This window comes from Achroia grisella, unplaced genomic scaffold (genome assembly GCF_030625045.1).
Source record: "Achroia grisella isolate CSIRO2021 unplaced genomic scaffold, CSIRO_AGI_Agris_v1 utg2156, whole genome shotgun sequence".
NCBI lineage: Eukaryota > Metazoa > Arthropoda > Insecta > Lepidoptera > Pyralidae > Achroia > Achroia grisella.
The window spans coordinates 1,891,339-1,907,868 of record NW_026712714.1 but is presented as its reverse complement, the minus strand read 5'-3'; the positions used below and the strand labels follow the sequence as shown (position 1 = coordinate 1,907,868).

Below are 16,530 nucleotides of genomic sequence, written 5' to 3'. Positions count from 1 at the left end.
ACAGACAGACATACGGAACGGTTGTTTGTTGTATCATATATATCTAAGTAAAATTGTTATAGTGTTTTTGGTGGTAAAAGAAACAGAGGGTAAGTCTTCTATAAAGAGAGTGAAAATTTAATCTTTGTATACATTTAAAATAGATCAGAAAATAACTTATAGTTATCAAAATACTAATTAAATTATATGATATTTTATATAGCATACAATTTATATTTATATTTTATTATTATTTTATATTTATGTTAGTCTAAAAGGTATTAGTACTATGGGCCATGCAGTCTGAATTAAATAAATACGCTATAAAAGAGTGGAACGGGCATTTTTATTCTATATCTACCTATATGAACACACTCGTTGCTGCTTCACGTCATATTTAAGGTATATACCATACGGCTAACCTTATATTTAATTACCATTGTAGTTGCACAAACAATATACCTACATAAACAATTCACACATTGTACAGTCCGTTTGTTCACACATAATCTGGAAACAAACATTTTTTTATTAATTTACAACTTCATTTGCGTCATTCCAGTTTGAGCCGGTTATCACTGGAGGACACCGGTATTAAAGAATTTTTTTTTTTATTTATTTAATATACTGAATTATATGTAATAATATATATTTACTGTTACTTTAAACAAGGAAGTTTGTCTTATTTCGTTTGAATATTTTCTCGATGATGTAGGTGGATCAACGAAGTGCCTCTGATGATCACGTGCAAATTCGATTCCCATCGGCGGAAATATTTGTATTCATGTTTATGATTGATAATATTAAATTAGATAAATATATATTATCTAAAACAAGTATATAAATACATTATAACCTATATGTTATTCTGTTGTATAAGCTATATTATAGTTAAGTTTCACCAAAATTCGTTCAATAGTTTTTGCATGAGAAACTAACAAACGTCCATTCATCCATACTCACACTTTCGCGTTTATAACATTTGTTACTAGTAGCTAGTAGCGCTTACATCGCGATATGTGTTACTCTATCAGTCGGAAGTACCTACCTAAGTAGGTCAAACCTAACTCAATAAACGTGGAACAAGAAATACTTATTAAACAGTTACAAAACTATACATTAAGTCCGTTCTTCTAAACATCCAATGATGTTGTGCACATTTAAATTTACATAGATATTAATTTTTATAAATTAAATCCCGTATATTTTGTTATCACAGTTGGTCACTTGTGCTTACACATTTTATATCCAGCTCCCACATTCCACCAATTTATTCCACTTCACTTTCATTCACTTCAATTCCATTCCACAAACTCCCAGAGTTTGTAGTCAATTTGCCAGAAAAAAATTCAAATATGTCTTTGTAAAAAAGCTTATTATAAAATTGAAGAATTTATAAATGATAATAATGTTTTTGTAGAAAATATGTAACTTAAATTCATAGTGCTGACAATGTTATCTGATTGAACAGAGATACTTAATCTCTGTTCAATAGTAGCGTAGCGGTTTCTATGTCGATTGTCGCAAGCCTAATCCTTGTTATTAATTAAATATAAATAAATTAGTATTTATTTAAAAGAGCAACACACAAGTTTCTTGCTTATTCTTCTTGTGATGAATCTGCAATCTGAATAAGCGGTAGAATAAAAAAAAACTTGACTACTCAAAAGTGCTTATGTTAAGTTTATTTGAATAAAGATTATTTCTATTTCTATTTCTTTTCCTTTTAAAACGTTATTGCAGATTTCAATATACGTTTCGCTGTACATGGATATATTTGACATACATAGATATTTACCTTGATATATAATTTAAATAACTAAACAATGTGTATATATAAGGTTTGTACAGTACAATCTCGTCAGTACGTGATAATCTTTTATAGTGACAAGTTGACAAAACAATATCATTCTTAATAACTATATTGTTAACTGTACAGTGAAAAGGTAACTTATCTAAATTGATGTCATAAAGATTTCAGTTATTATTTGTAATGGATTAACTATTAAAACACTTATGCTATTTTAAAAACTCTTTACACTACAGAAAGTTAAGTTTTCTCTAATTTTATTCTCCAGTTGTATGTTAGACTCATTTTTAAATTTCTTTTTTATACTCTCGAGTCAGTCTTTATCACCAAGTTAAATATAATATTGTTAACTCTACACAATGAAACGGTCATTTATCTAAACTGATATTATAAAGATTTTAGTTAATATTTGTAATGGATTAACTAATAAAACAATCGTGTTAATTTATAAACTCTTTAACCTACTGAAAACTAAATTATCTAATTGAAATCTCTAGTTCTATGTTAGATCTTATGTTATACTTGTAATTTTATTCATCAAAACCTTCGAAATGTGGACTAATTTTCAAATTTCTTTTTTATACTCCCGAGTCGTTCTCATTGTCACCAAGTTAATAATTGTAATTTTAAAATTAGAAATACCTGCAATTATTAGAAAATCATTCTTTAAAATCTCATGTCTACATATAAAATTGACGTCGACGATGATCTAGCGATTTAGCTCACCGCCTTACGTCCAGATGGTCGCTGGTTCGATTTCTTGCACGGTATAAGTATGTATTCATAAGATAATTGTCTAGGTCTTTTCTATGTATATTATATATCTATTTACAAAAATGTAGATATTTATATGAGTTGTCTAGTAACCGTAATACAAGTTACGCGTATCTTGAGACTAGGTGGCCCATTTTAAATTGTCCTGAGATATTATTAAGATCTAGCATAACTTACTAACTTTCTTCAGCAAATAATTATTCAATTTATATTTATACCCCGAAGCTAGGGTATACCGATGAAAGTCGGATTTTAGTCCTCGCTATTTTATTTATAGAGTCTATTTTATTGTTTATTTATTTATTTATTCCAGGCTACTAGGCCTATATTATAAATAGCTTATAGACTAACATACATATGAATTAATATTATAAAACTAACATATTGAAATTGTCTGTGTGGTCACGGCACTATCGACGGCAATCTGCCACGGCAGCGCCGATGCACCACACCCTTATAATACTTTTTTTAAGTACTACAAGCACAGTAGTATCATAAGCACTGCTTAGCTTGGAACTAGATGGCGTTGTGTGAATTGTCAGGGTTATTATTATAGATACTAACGTACGCCGATACACCACACCTTTATAATACTTTTTTTAAGCACAGTAGTATCACAAGCACTGCTTAGCTTGGAACTAAATTGTCTATATGGTTACAGCACTGATGACGGCAATCTACAGTAGCGCCGATAGATCCATTAGACTAGACACCCTATTGCCAGAAGTCCTCCTTCATGAAGGTGGGCTGCATGTTGGTGGGGTCTCGGGCCGTAATATTAATATTTGTGGGAAAATTTGCTAATGTTATTACTACCAATTAAGAGGACTTACACAAACCTTCACACATCCCACTCATGCATAAACGAAATATCTCCTTTGGAAAGTCACTTTCCTGAGGAGATAAAAACCATCGCTCCTAAGAATATCATTCAATTCTTGTCCCTCACGGGTCTAGGTAACGAACTTTGAAAAAGGCGAGCAGAATAGATCTATGTAGGTCGCAGTGCTGGTCCAAGCACCTGACAATAGCCCAAATTACCCAATAAAAAAAAATTCTCAGGGGTGGAGTTCATTAACCCCCGTTTGTCATTTGATCAATCTGTAATGACCAACTGCGGTCAACATCATTAGAGTAATTCGAAGACAAAGAATTAGTATGGTCATTAGACTGGTTAAGTGAACGAAACATTAACACCGACCCATGTGGTCAACTGGCGATCATATAGGCCAATATTAATTGGACGGACAAACCGACAGATTAATCAAAACGAAACATTTATCTATAGAAATATTAGCTGTGTCCGCTATTTCACACGCATGAAATCATAACCTGTGTTATTCTGATGTATAAGCTATATTAATGTAAAGTTTCATTAAAATCTGTTCAGTACTTTTTGCGTGAAAGAGTAACAAACATCTCATGGGTAATCGCTTACCAATATGTGAGCCGCATGCTCGTTTGTCCCCTGTGCTATAAAAACAATCCGTACATATCTATCCATCCATACTAAAAGACTTTCGCATTTATTATATTAATAAAATACATTTAAAATATTTCAATAAATTATCCAGAAGATTCTTTTTGATCGAAAACTAAATTATTTCATACGAGCAATGTTAATTACTGCAGTATTACATCTATACAAATAAATAAAATTGGAGTGTCTGTTTGTAATATTGAAATAAATATACCAAAAAAAATTTTTTTATTACAATTATTGTCTGTCTGTCTGTTTGTACCGGCTAATCTCTGAAATGGCGGGACCAATTTTGACGGGACTTTTATTGGCAGGTAGCTGATGTAATAAAGAGTAACTTAGGCTACTTTTATTCAAGAAAAGTAAAGTTAAATTCCACGCGGACGAAGTCGCGAGTACAGCTAGTTTTTAATAATAATAATAATACCCCAGGACAATTGACACAGCGACATCTATTCCCACGGTAAGCAGAGCTTGTGTTATGGGTACTAGACAACTGATATAAACACTTAAATATACATTTTGTAAATATAATAAATACATAATATACATAGAAAACACCCAGACCGATACAAACAATCAGACTCATGAATACAAACGTTTGCACCGTGCGACGAATCGAACCCGCGACCGTCGGATGTAAAACGGTGTTCTAAACAACTAGACCACCGGGGCCGTTACTCTTAGTAATCTAATATGATATTCTTATCTTTGTAAATATTATAAATGCGTAAGTTTGTCTGGCGTAGTGTTATATTTATAAAGGGATTTCCTCTCAGGTGTAAATTACTAGTATCCGTAATATACATGTTTTTTAGATAAAACATACATGTATACAATCTATATCTATGACTACATGTAAAATTTCATTAACATTTATTCAGTCGTTTAATCATAAAATGGTAACAAACAGACAGATAAACATATACCTACAGGTACTGTTTTAAGTTTGATGCGGTCATTATTCATAAGTATAATTAGTAAATCACAGGATCTTATCATGGTTTATTTATGTTGAGTTCCCGATATTTAGGCAGTGTTTCAACGGCTATGATCAGGGGTAAACAGAAGAGCAGCGGATAGAAGGTAAATAAATCTTTTACGGGCAGACATATTCGTCTACCTTCACACGTCTTCGTTTGTTGCTACATTTGGGATCTTAGTTGTTGATTATGGCCGTTGAAACACTGCCGAAATATCGGGAACTCAACAAAATTATGTAAAACGTGGTAAGATCCCGTGATTTACTAATTATACTTATATACAGGTACTTTTGCATTTATAATATTAGTATAGACTTCTCATCAGCACTGAGACGATGCTGGAAGACACTGCTGAACAAAGGCCTCCCCCAAATATTTCCACGACTTTAATATATATTAATTTACTAGCTGTTTAGACTTTGTCCCCGTGGAATTTAACTATATTTTTCTAAATAAAATTAGCCTAAGTTATTCCTTATTACATCAGCTACCTGCTAAAATAGTCCCGTCAAAATCGGTTCAGCCATTTCAGCGATTAGCCGGAGTAATCAAACAGACAGACAGACAAAAATTGTAAATCATGTTATTTTGGAGTGTGTACCGTATTTATGTTTATACGCATGTAGTAAAAAACTATTATTTCTATATTACAAAGAGACACACCAATTTTATTTATGTATATAGATATAATAGTTTTTCTGTGAGATGAACAATTAAGAATTTTCATTTCATTACTAGCTGTGCTCGCGGTTTCACCCGTATATATTTTATAGCAAATGTTTTATTCTAATAAATAAGCTACATTACTGTACAGTTTCATCAAAATCTGTTCAGTAGTTTTTGCGTAACAGAATTACAAACATCCATCGATCCATCCATGTTCACAAACTTTCGCAATTTTTAATCTTAGTAAGATTTCTCTTCCAGATAAACGCATTCTTCTCCTAAAGTTTGAGTAGGCGGAAGCACGTCGCGAAAAGTGTCTCATAAGGAAAAAACCGACTTCGAGAATGGAATCACATGAGAAAATTGTAAAGACCACGGGGCCAGTGTCCACTGACCTCGGGAATGTGAACTTGGAACACACGGATGAATGTGTTGAAGGTATAGTATACTTGACTAATTTATTTAATGTAATTCAAATTCAAATAAAAAAATCGTTTATTCATGTCGGACATTTTAGCCGCTTATGAACGTAATTTTTTTTTAATTATAATATTTTCCTACCATCTAGTTCACTATATAAATCCAATTGAGAAAAACTGGCGAGAAACTCAATTAAATTACTTTTTTTAAAAAATCTGTTTATTTACAATGTATATTTATAGAAGTGTCTCCAACTGGTTCCATCCATCATGGCCTGGAAACCATCGTGATAAATTCCTGGTGAATTTCCCTCGATGGGCTAACTGACCTGACCTCATGCTCATCTTATCATCCTCCACTGGTGCCCATTCCATTATCATCCAATAAAAAAAATGTAAACAAATTAAAATTCAAAATATCTTTAAATGAAAATCCCGAGTATTGCCAATAATTGTAATGAAAAAAAAACTGGTAAACGGGAATCGTCGCCTACCAGTGCACCTGAAGAAATAGAAATAATCTTTATTCAAATAAACTTAATATAAGCAGTTTTCAATAGACATATTATTTTTATTCTACCACTTATTCGGAAAGCAGGTTTATCACAAGAAGAACGAGCAAGAAACTTGTGTGTTGCTCTATTGAATATATGTTTTTTTATAAATAACTAGCTCTATCAAACAAATGTTCTTCAAAATTACATTAAATTACAATTTTGTGTGAATACAAACTACCAACTAGCACCAATTTATTAGAGTCACAACGAACTGGTTGAGTATCTGAATAAGTGTAAATCAGTCTTATTAAGCCAAAGCAATCAAATCAAAATATCTTTATTCATGTAGGCTTACGAGAATTACAGACTCTTATGATGTTGTCATTAAAAAAAACTTTTATTGCAGTAAATGGCGGGATCAAAGTGAGCACTTTGAAAGACTTGGATGATCTCTTCCCTTATATCGGAGGCTTCGGATGGTACCAGCGTTTACTTTTCATCCTGATGATACCGTATTCCTTCTTCTTCGCCTTCGTGTACTTCTCTCAGATATTCATGACAGTCGTGCCTTCAGAACATTGGTGTTACGTGCCGGAGTTGGAAAATATGACAGTGGATGAACGGTGAGTCATTTCGATTTATTTTTTAACTTTGCGAGCTTCATGGTGTAGGATAGCGCCTTTGATCGATCCTTAATCCCATAAAAGCGGGATCTTAAGTATGACGGCCTGTTTTGAGATTCGAACCCTAGAGATGGAGTTGGAAAATATGACAGTGGCTGAACGGTGAGTCAATTCGATTTTTTTTTATTTTGAGAGCTTCTTATAGTACGTGCTTAGTGTGCCTTCAAGTATCTCTGGATCGATCCCTAAAGAGGGATCAAAAGTATGATAGCCTGTGCTGAGATTCGAACCCCTCCCTCAAACGAAAGTCGTATCGTATCATATCAGGCGGAAGTTACTCTTCAGCCACTCCATAAGTATTTCCTCAGCTTTGGAATGCCATCTGCACTCGCCCTCTATAGTCCGATAAAGTTGTAAAAGCCAGCTGCGGCCAACAGCACTAGAATAAAAACAAAACCTGTCTTGAGGTAATGTATGATTCTCTACAAGGAATTTATAAGTATCTTATCCAAATAAAATATATTATTATTATTAATTATATTTCAGTCGTCACCTGTCTATTCCCATATCAAACGATGGCTACGAAAGGTGCCTTGTTTATGACGTAGACTGGGCACAAATCTTACAAGATGGCGTCACTACACCGAACATAGAATGGCCGACGAAGCAATGCAATAATGGTTGGGAATTCAATTTCACTGATATACCGTATGAAACTATTGCTACTCAGGTAAATACAAATCATGTAATATATATGGAATTTTTTATGGATGACAATGAAATGTTGCACCCGCCTGCGATCACGGTTTACGCTGGCGGGGCACCAGTGGAGGATGATAAGAGGAGCATGAGGTCAGGTCAGGGGAACTGCGTGAAGGTCAATCTGACATGGTACATTGTTAGCAATAAGACCATCAATCCATATTACTAACAATCCCCTTTCCCCTCTATATGGGGGATTGGATAGGTTGATGCATAAGTAAAACGTTGTGTGATAGAGAAACAGATGTGTGCGAGAGAGAGAGAGAAAATAGCGAAAGAGCGGACCTTTTTCGGACTACTCTAATGCTGTTGGCCGTAGCTGGCCTTTACAGCTTCACCGGACGTTATGGTGCGAGTGCAGATGGCACTCCAAACCCGCGGAAGGACTTATGGAGCGGCTGAAGGCCAACTCCTGCCCGACGGATACGACTTTAGTCTGAGGGCACCACTAGGGGTTCGAACCTCGGCTCAGGCCGTCGTAATTTCGATCCCCGTTTGAATTGGACGGGGGATCGATCGGAGGGGCGCCCGGGGGCGCCGGCGTGGAGCGCCCGGGCGCGCGCAGGCGCCCGGTTGAATGCGCGATATTGTGTCTTTGAGGTCGTCGTCATCGCCGGCGAGGACGGTGTCGTGTGTGTGTGTAAAAGTGTGGTCGGGGTAGAACGGGTGGGGAGGTTACCTGCCGTTATGGTGTCGTCGGGGTCAATGAGAACGTGCCTCGGGCGACGTTGTCGCGTATGTCGGATATTACTCCTCGGTGCGTAGTCGACCGCACTGACTATAAACGGATTAGGGTGGGATTGGGCAGAGTCGAAGTAGAAGAAGCGAAAGAACGGGGAATAAAAGACTGTAGAATAAGATAGAGAAATAAATGGACGTTTAGCAGAGAGAAGTAAAAGCTATTTGCTCCCACTAAATCCCATTTATATCCTTTATAAATTGCATGCATTAACTAAAAAAATAAAATTTTTATAAATCAACTTTAAATATGAAAGGTTGCAGGTTCGATTCCTCGTACGGTACAGACATTTGTATTAGTGAGTATATTCTTTGTATCTGGGTGTTATCTATGATATTATGTACGTATTTACAAAAAAAAATGTATGTATGTATTTATATCCGTAGTTTAGTACCCATAAGCTCTGTTTGAGACTAGACGACGCTGTGTGAATTGCCCTAAGATATTATTAACTTAATTATTTGCAGTTAGGGTGGGTGTGCGACAGAGACAACTATCCGGCTACATCTCAGTCTGTCTTCTTCTGTGGTTCTATAGTCGGAGGGTTGATATTCGGATGGATTGCAGACAAATATGGCAGAGTACCAGCACTTTTAGGTAAGAAAGTATATCTTATATTTAAATCATCATACAAGTGTGTTCGAGATATATATTTTTCATGCGTGATTATGGAATGATATATCCGCCTTTACTAACGGTATACGCTGGTGGAGAACCAGTCGAGGATGATAAGATGAGCATAAAGTTATGTCAGTTCAGGTCAATCGTCGAATCCAACTCGGATGGGCAGCGTTCGGGAAGCTCAGATATATCTTTTGGTCCAAATTTCCGCAGTGTCTCAAGACGAAGGTTTACGACCAATGTGTGTTGCCAGTGATGACTTACGGAACAGAGACGTGGTCGCTAACTATGGGAATGAGGAGATCCGAAGAAAAACCAGAATGACCGACATAGCCCGAAGAATTGCGACTCTGAAGTGGCAATGGGCAGGGCACATAGCTCGTAGGACAGATGGCCGTTGGGGCAGTAAAGTCCTCGAATGGCGACCACGGACCGGAAGACGAAGCGTGGGAAAGGCCTCCAACAAGGTGGACCAACAATCTGGTCAAGATCGCTGGAAGGCATTGGTAGCGAGCAGCACAGGACCGATTGTCGTGGAGATCTTTGGGGGAGGCCTATGTCCAGCAGTGGACGTCTTCCGGGCTGAGATGATGATGATGATATGTCAGTTGTCATCGTGACAACTTGACAGGAACTTATCGCGATGTATTCCAGGTGGATATATTCCACATGAATATCAACTTAACATGGTCCATTACTAGCAATGATTACCCCATTGCAAGTAATATGTGTTACTTCACATTACTAACATTGCCCTTTACCCCTCTGTCAGCTATTAATGAATGATAATGGAATATTGCACCCGGTTTACGCTGGCGGAGCACCAGCGGAGGATAGTAAAATAAGTATAAAATCAGGGCAGTTACCACATCGTGATAAATTCACCAAGAATATATCACATACGGGAGTTGCCCTAGCGCCTGCTGGCACTTGCCGTATAGTATTTGCTTGCAAGAACCGAACTGGCATTGGGACAATACTTGTGAATCGGTACGTGCACGTCACACTCTTCTAAATATATGAGTGAAACGTATTTCAGTTATTTTGGTAGATTTCTTAAACCATATTAAACAGTTACTTGAAAGCGTTGATCGCGAGCAGCGCAGGTCTGATCGTCGTAGAGATTTTTGGGGATTTTTGTTCAGCAGTGGAGTATTAACTTCGCACATACAGCTATGATGCACTCGTCATCCTGCTGCGATTGCGCGCTGTGCAATATTCTGCATCTCAGACGCATTACGTTTGCGCGGGAAAACTAAAACACTACAAAATGGCTTCTTCTGGAGACGTCCTGATAAACAGTTGGAGGTACTCCTGATTCCTAATTGTTTTATATGGTTCTACATAACTTTATATGTCTGCAATTTACTTTTATATTAATATACTACTTTTATATACAACAAACAGAATATTTATAAATACAGCCCCTAGTATCATATTCAACGCTACTATTTGCTGAAACTTTCTTTCAGGAACAAACATGGCTGGCTTCTTGGCCGGTGTGGGGACTGCATTCGCCGACAGTTTCTGGTCGTTCTGCGTGTGCCGGTTCCTCGTGGGGCTGGCGTATGATAACTGCTTCGTCATCATGTACATCATAGGTAGGTACTAGCTGACCCCGCAAATTATTTTACCATATAAATTCAAATCGTTATTAAAAATGGTGGAAATTTAGAACCGTGACAATTTATTAGTTGTATGTATTTAAAATGGTGGATTATAGAAATATTTAAAACAAAAACATTTGACAAAAAAGTAATAAAGTTTTTATGGGTGGGTTACCCTTACCATTGAGGGGTATCAAATATAGATGTTGACGTCGCTCACCCTTATCATTGGATATGAAATATAGGTATTGACCGATTCTCAGACCTATCCGTTATGTACACAAAATTTCTTAAAAATTAGTAAAATCGTATCGGAGGAGAACACCGCGATACGAGATTGTTATATATAGGTATTAGAATATCTATTACATATGTATATATTTGTTTTGTATATTTTGACAACCTCGATGATGAAGCAGTTTAAAATACTGTCTTGATAATCACAAGTTCGATTCCGATATTATTTGTATTTCCATTTTCGTTTATTAAATAAAAAATATGACTTTAATTAATTTAATTGTATAATTGTTCCAGTGTTGGAGTATGTTGGCCCAAAGTGGCGAACGTTTGTAGCCAACATGTCAATAGCTGTATACTTCACTCTGGCCGCCTGTCTCCTACCCTGGATAGCTCTAGGAGTGGCCAATTGGAAGACCTACACTTTAATAACCAGTGTACCTATAGGTTTATCTATATTAACACCTTGGGTGGTCCCGGAGAGTGCCAGGTTAGTTTTCTCCCTTTTTCTGAAAATTCGCTTTGATTCTGTGCGTTAAAAAAATTGATAAATCCTTCTCAATCATTGATCCTTCTCAGTCGGTAATTATTTAATTTATATTTAGTATTTTTAAGAGTTATTATTCGGTTTAATATAATGGGGTTGAAATGTTTGGTAACAAAAACCCCAAAATAAATTTAGTTAATAAAAAACAAGGTTTTAAAAAACACAAACATCAAATAAGTTTTACTGAGATGAACTGTAAAAGATTAAGTTCAATATAATGTACGGTAACGAAAACCCAAAAGTTCTCTTATAACATAAACATCAATTATGTATTACTGAGATGGACTGTAAAAAGTCGTCTGCGGGGATACCTTAATCTCGCCTATTCAATAGCAGTATTTACACCAGTTGACCCAACAAACGTTGTTTTACATACCTTATAAATTACTGACACTTTAAAATAAAGGTTGATTGTAGAAGAAAGAAATTTTAATTTGCACGTATTTTCAATACCGACACAAAAAAAATTGGTCTAAAAATTAAAAAAATTTGGTAGCTCACCCTTATCACTAAAGGGTATGAAAAATAATTTATGTCCTGTTCATAAAACTACTGAATATACACATAAAATTTCATAAAAATCGATGAAGCTGTTTCTAAGTCTTCTCACACGAGAATTTTATATATTAAAGGAAAACAAGATATAACGTTTATAATTTTGCACCTCCAACATTTATTCTCTGCACCACCTATGGTTGCCTGGTAGAAAATGCCGCATGGTGTTAAGTCCGCCAAATGTACTGTACTATATATTATATTGTGTGCATTAAAGTTAAATAAATAAATAAATATAATTTTGTTTGCCTATAAAATATACCATCTCATTCTGAGACACTGGTGATACTTTATGAGGTTGTCCCACATATTTTTACTAACAGGTTAAGTAATTGTTGCTAACAAAACTGCACAACTTGATCTGCATCACACTTACTGGTCATTTTTCATTATATTTATTTAGCCCAATGAACGTTTTTTTTTTAATTATAGCCTATGTGTTATTCTGATGTAATTGCTATATTACTGTAAAGTGAAAGAGTAACAATCATCCATCCTTCACACACTCGCTCACAAACTTTCGTATTTATAATATCAGGACGATAATACATCAATAACTAGAACATTAATTTTATAACTTTCCCCAGATGGCTGATATCGCAAGGTCGCATAGAGAAAGCAATGCAAATCCTCAAAAAAGTGGAAAGAGTCAACAGGAAGAAAATCCCTACAGCGATTGCAATGGAGTTCAAGGTACTTATTACTTTGTTTTGGTAGTTTTTTACAAACTTGGAATGTTATATTTATTTATATTTAATTAACAGCGTAAAAAATAAGTTTTAGGCTACTAGCTTTAAACATGACGATACTTCCACACAACCTTTCATCTCCCATTTTAACACTTTTCCGCATTAAAAAGTATCCCATCTCCGTTCTCAGGGTCTATACTATTTTTGTACAAAATTTCATTTAAATCGGTCTAGTAGACTCGACAAGCAGACAGACAGAGTTACTTTTCCATTTATAATATTAGAAAGACGCATAGGCAACGCACTTGCAATTCCCTTGATATCGTGATTGATCATGAGCGGCACATTGCTTACCATCAGGTGAGCCGTAAGTTCGTTTGTTCCCTATGCTAAAAAAAATTACATAATATATTTTTAAAACAGGAAACTGCACTGGCTATAGCCAAGGCCGACGAGGAAGCCAAAAGTTACTCGTTCTTGGATCTCTTCAAGAGTCCCCGACTCCGACGCCACAGTGTCCTGCTGCTCTTCATATGGATATCAATAGCTATGGTTTTCGATGGCCACGTCAGGAACGTTGGATCTCTGGGTCTGGATGTATTTCTGACGTTTACGATTGCTACCGCCACGGAATTTCCAGCTGATGTACTTTTGATATTAACGCTTGATATGTGAGTACCATTTTTGTCGTTGTATTAGCAAATATGTTGAGATGGATGTGTGGTGTGACAACAATGGATAAGACAAAGAATGAATACTTTAGAGGAAGTATGAAAGTGACGCCGGTGTCGGCGAGGTAAAAGAGTAACCGTCTATCGTGGTATGGGCATGTAATGCGTAGGATAGAAGATCATATCTTAAGGAAAGTGTTACATATGAATGTGGATCGTAATAAGGGCAGGAAAGAAAGACCGAAAAAGATGTAGATGAACTGCGTGAAAGATGATATGGTAACAAAGGGAGTACATAACTACGAACTAACTGCGAACAGGGATGACTGGAAGAGAAAAACATATTACAGCGACCCCAAATAAATGGGATAAGGAAGAAGTAGATGATGATGATGAATTAGCAAATATACTAAACGCCCGTGCTTAACCAAAGTTTGCAGATTTTGGCAAGTTGATGAGGAAACGCCACTGAACATCCTATGTAGTCGTAGCCCAATTGTAAACGAAATGTCTCCTTTGACAAGTACACACTCTATCCTAAGGAAAGGGAAAGTGCCTCAAATTGTTTAGAAAATAGAATCCAACTCGTCCAACGAGGAGAATTTTTTTTGAGTTTATCCATTAAAAACAAATATATTTTCTCTTGTAATATCAGTTTCTATAGACATTGAAAAATATAAAGTCGGCTTTATTTATCTCAGTTTACAAGTTCATTTAATATTTCTGTAATATCATTCACAGAGCTGGTCGTCGGTGGGTTGCATTCGGCTCCATGATGACCAGTGGAATCTTCAGTCTACTAGCAACCACGGTACCTGTTGGTGAGTAATAGTTCTAACTATTATCCACCGCCGAACATACAAACCATCCACCATACACATTGGTCTATTTCATGTACGAGGCTTGTTCCGAATTTTTCTCATGCTGTTAGCCGCAGCTTTAGAACTTAATACGTGCTGGCCTTCATACAGCTTCACCGAACAAAGACGCAGTATGGTCACCGAACAGTCAACACTAAACTTTCGAACTCTATTTATTGCCTGATGATGCCTTGTTCCGAGGCGAAACACGTGTATATGTAGACCCCATAATTATCGAAATTTATTCACCAGTACAGAAGTTCGTAACGCTTTCAGTAGAGGTGGTCAATTTTCCGCACTGAATATTTGTGGTCTCACACATGCTAATATTAGCGGAATTAAACAAAATAATATAAATCCATTAAGCAATGAAATGTATTTCCGCAAAATAACACATAATTCGAAATAACAGCTAATAGCAGTGGTCAGGTTTCCGCACTGAATATTTGTGGTCTAATACATGCTAATGGTAGCGGAATTAAACAAAATAATATAAATTCATTTCTATTTTCAATTCATTATGTTTTATTATATATATTATTATTTCAACAGGTATGCCATCAGCATCACTGGCCATTATTGGTCGTTTCGCTGTCAACATATCATACAATATCGGCATGCAGTATGCAGCAGAATTATTGCCTACCGTCGTCAGAGCACAAGGGTTATGTCTCATCCACATTGCAGGCTACATTGCGACTGTTCTTGTGCCTTATATTGTGTATTTAGTAAGTTATGATGAATTTTTAAACTAAATATTATTAACAATCAAATTTATTAAGCTCCGGTATTTTTTTTTATTAAGGAATTTGGGCTATCGTCAGGTACTAAGTTCTGTAGCACTGCAACTTACATAAATCTATTTTGCTCGCCCTTTTTGAAAGGGTGTAGTATCATGTGCTAAGTAACACTGCGACCTGCATAGATCTATTTTGCTCGCTCTTTTTGAAAGTTTGCTACTTAGACCAGTCAAGGACTAGAATTGAAGGATATATGTACTTAGGAGCGATAAAAACCTGAGGAGACCTGAGGTGATACAAACCGTATCTCCTCAGGATAGAGTGTATACTTTCTATAGGAGATGTTTTGTTTATGCATGATTGCTCCAACTACATAGGAGGTGTAGTTAGACGTGTACATACAGCTTCAGTAAGACCTGTGTACGGTTGTAGCTAAATAAAATTTATTATTATTATTTATTCATTTATTTTATGTTCTCGAAATTATTCGGTATTACAAATTAGAGTTACGGGTCACACTGACCAAGTAGCTTTGAAAAAAGTAGCTTAACTTTAATTAACTGTGTTATCTTCCTGTAAAAATTTACGTACGATACGTCAGGTATAGTCCACTAAAATTTTAAATTAAACATGTTGTGACCAGTTTTGGCGCAACAGTTCTGCGGACGTATTTTTATATATTGCTCCAAAAGTAGACTTTACTGGACTAGTATTTATTATTGCTTTTTGCATTTTGATGTATCTATTCGGCGGTAGATTTAGGATAGGCAGGCTATGTTGTAGGTTCGTTGGTGTTACCTATAGCTTTACTATCATATTCAGCTGGTGCCTCTACAATGTATACCTTTATTGCAATTCCATTATCATTAATTAAAAATGATGCATTATCAACTGTAAAAATGGGGGTAGGGCGACTTGCTGAAGGGGGTGTAACGTAATGTAGATTTATAGTGATGATTTATAGTATGATGTGGACTGTAACGTAATGTAGTTTTATTACGTAAGTTGCCGTTGATGTGGACTCACCCTTATAAAAACTTCTCTCTTCTCAGGCCACAATAAACACAATCATACCATTACTAATCCTGGGTGTGCTGGGCATCTTCGGTGGATCCCTCTGCCTGTTCCTGCCGGAGTCAACCGGGAAGCCGATGCCACAGACCATCGAAGATGGAGAGGAATTTGGCAAAGGGCAAAAGTTCTGGGAAATGCCGTGTTTTGAAAAGTAAATATATTTTACCATTGACTCTACGTAACTTCAGAGGAATTGT

The 16,530-nt window shown here is 35.9% G+C and overlaps 1 protein-coding gene across 1 annotated transcript; it reads left to right on the top strand.

Moving 5' to 3' along the window:
- LOC131842296 (carcinine transporter-like) lies at window positions 1-16,489 on the top strand. The gene is made up of 12 exons (XM_059190835.1): window positions 1-89; window positions 5,954-6,130; window positions 7,015-7,231; window positions 7,778-7,961; window positions 9,200-9,329; window positions 10,826-10,954; window positions 11,495-11,687; window positions 12,887-12,992; window positions 13,412-13,659; window positions 14,401-14,480; window positions 15,072-15,247; window positions 16,312-16,489. Exons 2-12 carry the CDS (start codon window positions 6,037-6,039, stop codon window positions 16,486-16,488), a joined length of 1,734 nt encoding a protein of 577 aa, XP_059046818.1. The 5' UTR covers window positions 1-89; window positions 5,954-6,036; the 3' UTR covers window position 16,489.
- The last annotated feature ends 41 nt before the right edge of the window (window positions 16,490-16,530 follow it).